Source organism: Pteropus vampyrus, unplaced genomic scaffold (assembly GCF_000151845.1).
Source record: "Pteropus vampyrus isolate Shadow unplaced genomic scaffold, Pvam_2.0 Scaffold56, whole genome shotgun sequence".
In the NCBI taxonomy this organism is placed as follows: Eukaryota; Metazoa; Chordata; class Mammalia; order Chiroptera; family Pteropodidae; genus Pteropus; species Pteropus vampyrus.
This window is the reverse complement of record NW_011888837.1, coordinates 4,082,830-4,085,580: the sequence shown is the minus strand read 5'-3', so window position 1 is coordinate 4,085,580 and position 2,751 is coordinate 4,082,830. Positions and strand designations below refer to the sequence as shown.

General features: G+C 36.1%; 1 protein-coding gene across 1 annotated transcript in view; it reads left to right on the top strand.

Annotated features, from left to right (window-relative positions):
- PPEF2 (protein phosphatase with EF-hand domain 2) overlaps positions 1-2,751 on the top strand; it is a 48,546-nt gene that overhangs the window by 18,608 nt on the left and 27,187 nt on the right. The window contains exons 13-14 of the mRNA XM_011360627.1: positions 1,155-1,261; positions 2,104-2,267. Of these exons, the coding sequence (XP_011358929.1) occupies positions 1,155-1,261; positions 2,104-2,267 (271 nt within the window). The remainder of the gene's footprint in view (positions 1-1,154; positions 1,262-2,103; positions 2,268-2,751) is intronic.

Genomic DNA, 2,751 nt, shown 5'->3' with positions numbered 1-2,751 from the left:
GCAGAGCTCTGCATTTAGTAAGTGCTCAATATGTGCTGCTTGACATAGGGACGGAGAGCCCTGTATATCCAGATAGCTCCCAAGACTGTTGCCATACTATATCCCTGCATGATAACAATCGATGGCTACAATTGACCAGAAAACAATTTAAATGCTTTGGCAAAATGGGGATTCATAAACTTTTGAGGGTCCCAGACCTCTTTTAGCCCCTGGTGAAACAACAAATTCTCTTCAGCAAAAGCTCATACGCTCACAAACCCATAAAATTTGATGTGAGTTTTAAGCAGTTCATACCTTTCTAGGGGATTGTGGAGCCATTAAAGACTATTATGCTAAACACTTAAAACTGCAAGGAAGATTTTTTAGCAAACATGATAAAAATTGTGTGTGTGTGTGCGTGTGTGTGTGTGTGTGTTTTACTTTTAGCACTTGAAAAGATAGGTTATCTGATCATCGTTTATAGAATGGTTCGTTCTTGAATGAGACATACAAATTAGTATTTACCTTTCATCTCTTTAATATCTTATTTATTCAATTACAGATATTTATTGAGTGCTTACTTACTTTGGGCTAAGTGCTGTGCCCAACATTACTCTTTTGACCCAGTAAGAATGAGAAAACTAAATTAATGTTATTTTGTTATTCATAAATCTTACCTTGTGACTGACTGACTGTTTAACATAATAATAAGTTACAGAGAAAGCATGATTTTGATAACAGATACCATTTGTTGAGTGCTTTCTATCTGCCAGGCTTTCTTCTAGATGCTTTAAATGAATTGACTCATTTATTTGTCATAATACATAATAATCCTGAGGTAGCTACCATTTGTATCCCTACTTTGCAGATGGGGAAACTAAGGTACAGTGCAGTTATGTAACTTTACTATAAAGATGTTCTTTCTAGAACTTCTGCTCTAACCACCATTCAGTACTGGAAAGGGCAGCAGCATTCCTCAGATTGATCCTGCTTGTGCACAGCAGGGAAAAGGAGGGGAGCACTGGGGAGTGATAAGACATCAAGCTCTTCTCTCAAAAACTGAGCCCTTAGGAGGCTGAGACATTTAGAAATAGGTGAAATGTAATGAAAACCTGTGACTCTTTCTTTTATAGTAATTAAAAAAAAAAAATGTTCCTTTTCTTCTTCTGTCCCAGGATTAGCAGAGTAGAGGAGTCAGCTCTAAGAGCTCTGCGGGAAAAGTTATTTGCTCATTCCTCAGATCTTCTTGATGAATTTAAGAAGCATGATAAAGAAAAAACTGGTAAGACTAACCCAGTGAAATATTCACAGGGGAAGGAAGCTGGCCAGAAAATCTTTGTCTCACAGTAGTTAGCAAATAAATATTTGTTGAATGAACAAAGACCAAAAGATTTCTTTGACTATTTCCTTCATTTTATTCAATTTAATGTCCTATTTATCTTTTCTAAATTTTAGAATTCCAAGCTCTTAACAGAATATGAACTTGACTAAATATAGATGAAGATGGTGAAAAAATGGAGTCAAGGGAAGAGTGGCAAGGCCAGAACTAAGCAAAAAGCAATAAGTGGGGCAGGTTACAAGAGTGGATCCAAGATTAGCAAAAGATCAATGATTTGACTTCTTGTTGTTTAGTGGGTGCTCATCTGTTCCATGTTCTATTATGCAAGTTAGAAGTTTCATCTTTTTTTAGCTCAGTGGAATATGTAATGGGCATGGACTACACGCATCCGTATTAAAAAATAGCAGTAACAGTTATTCAGTCATAGCAATATATTTTCCTATACATATAAACAACCAATACTGTATCTGAATAATAGTTTATGTTATTATTTGTAAGAGTCTTGTGTGACTTTTAGGAGTATTGCCAGATTTAGCAAATAAATACAGGATGCCTAATTAAATTTGAATTATAGACAGATAAATAATTTTTAAATATGAGTATGTCCCATGCAATATTTGACAATGGAAAGTAGAGTTTTTCTACCATGACCAACAAAAATAGTGACAGTGCTCATTATTTCTATTACCTACAGATAGTAAGAAGAATGTCAGAATAAGAAGGTATGCACTGTTGGGCAGGAAACTAGACTTATAGGTGATGGTTCAACAAGTTTTTTTCTACAGGTTTAATCACCTTCAGTGACTGGGCGGCAGCTGTGGAGTCTACGTTGCATCTAGGACTGCCATGGCGGATGCTGCGGCCACAGCTCGTGAACAGATCAACAGATAACATGCTAGAATACAAGTCCTGGCTGGCGGACTTGGCCAAAGAACAACTAAGCCATGAGGTGATGGTGTGAAAATTGTGGATGAGAGTGTTATGGACCATGAAAGCTCTTATTGAGAACCCAAAAGGGAAGATGGATGAGAAAATGGAACAACTACTTGTTGAGTTTAAATGTTTCAGATTTTGTGTTAATTGATTTCCATATATTGCTTCAGTTTATCCTGAAAATCACCCCCAAAGATGGGTTTTATCAGCCCCATTATAGCTATGAGTACACTGCTCACAGAGATTGTTACCTGCCTGGGATCATAGAGTTTCTAAGTTATAGAACTGAGACTCAAACCCAGGTCTGTCTGACTTCCTTGACATCATGCTGCTCCTTCCATTAAAAAAAGTATTCAATAAACACTTGTTGAATGTAATGTATGTGAAGCTGTGGGCTAGGTACTTTTTAAAAACAATTTTATTGCAATATAATTCACATACTATACAATTCATACATTTACAGCATATAAGTCAATGGTTTTTAGTATATTTGCAGATAT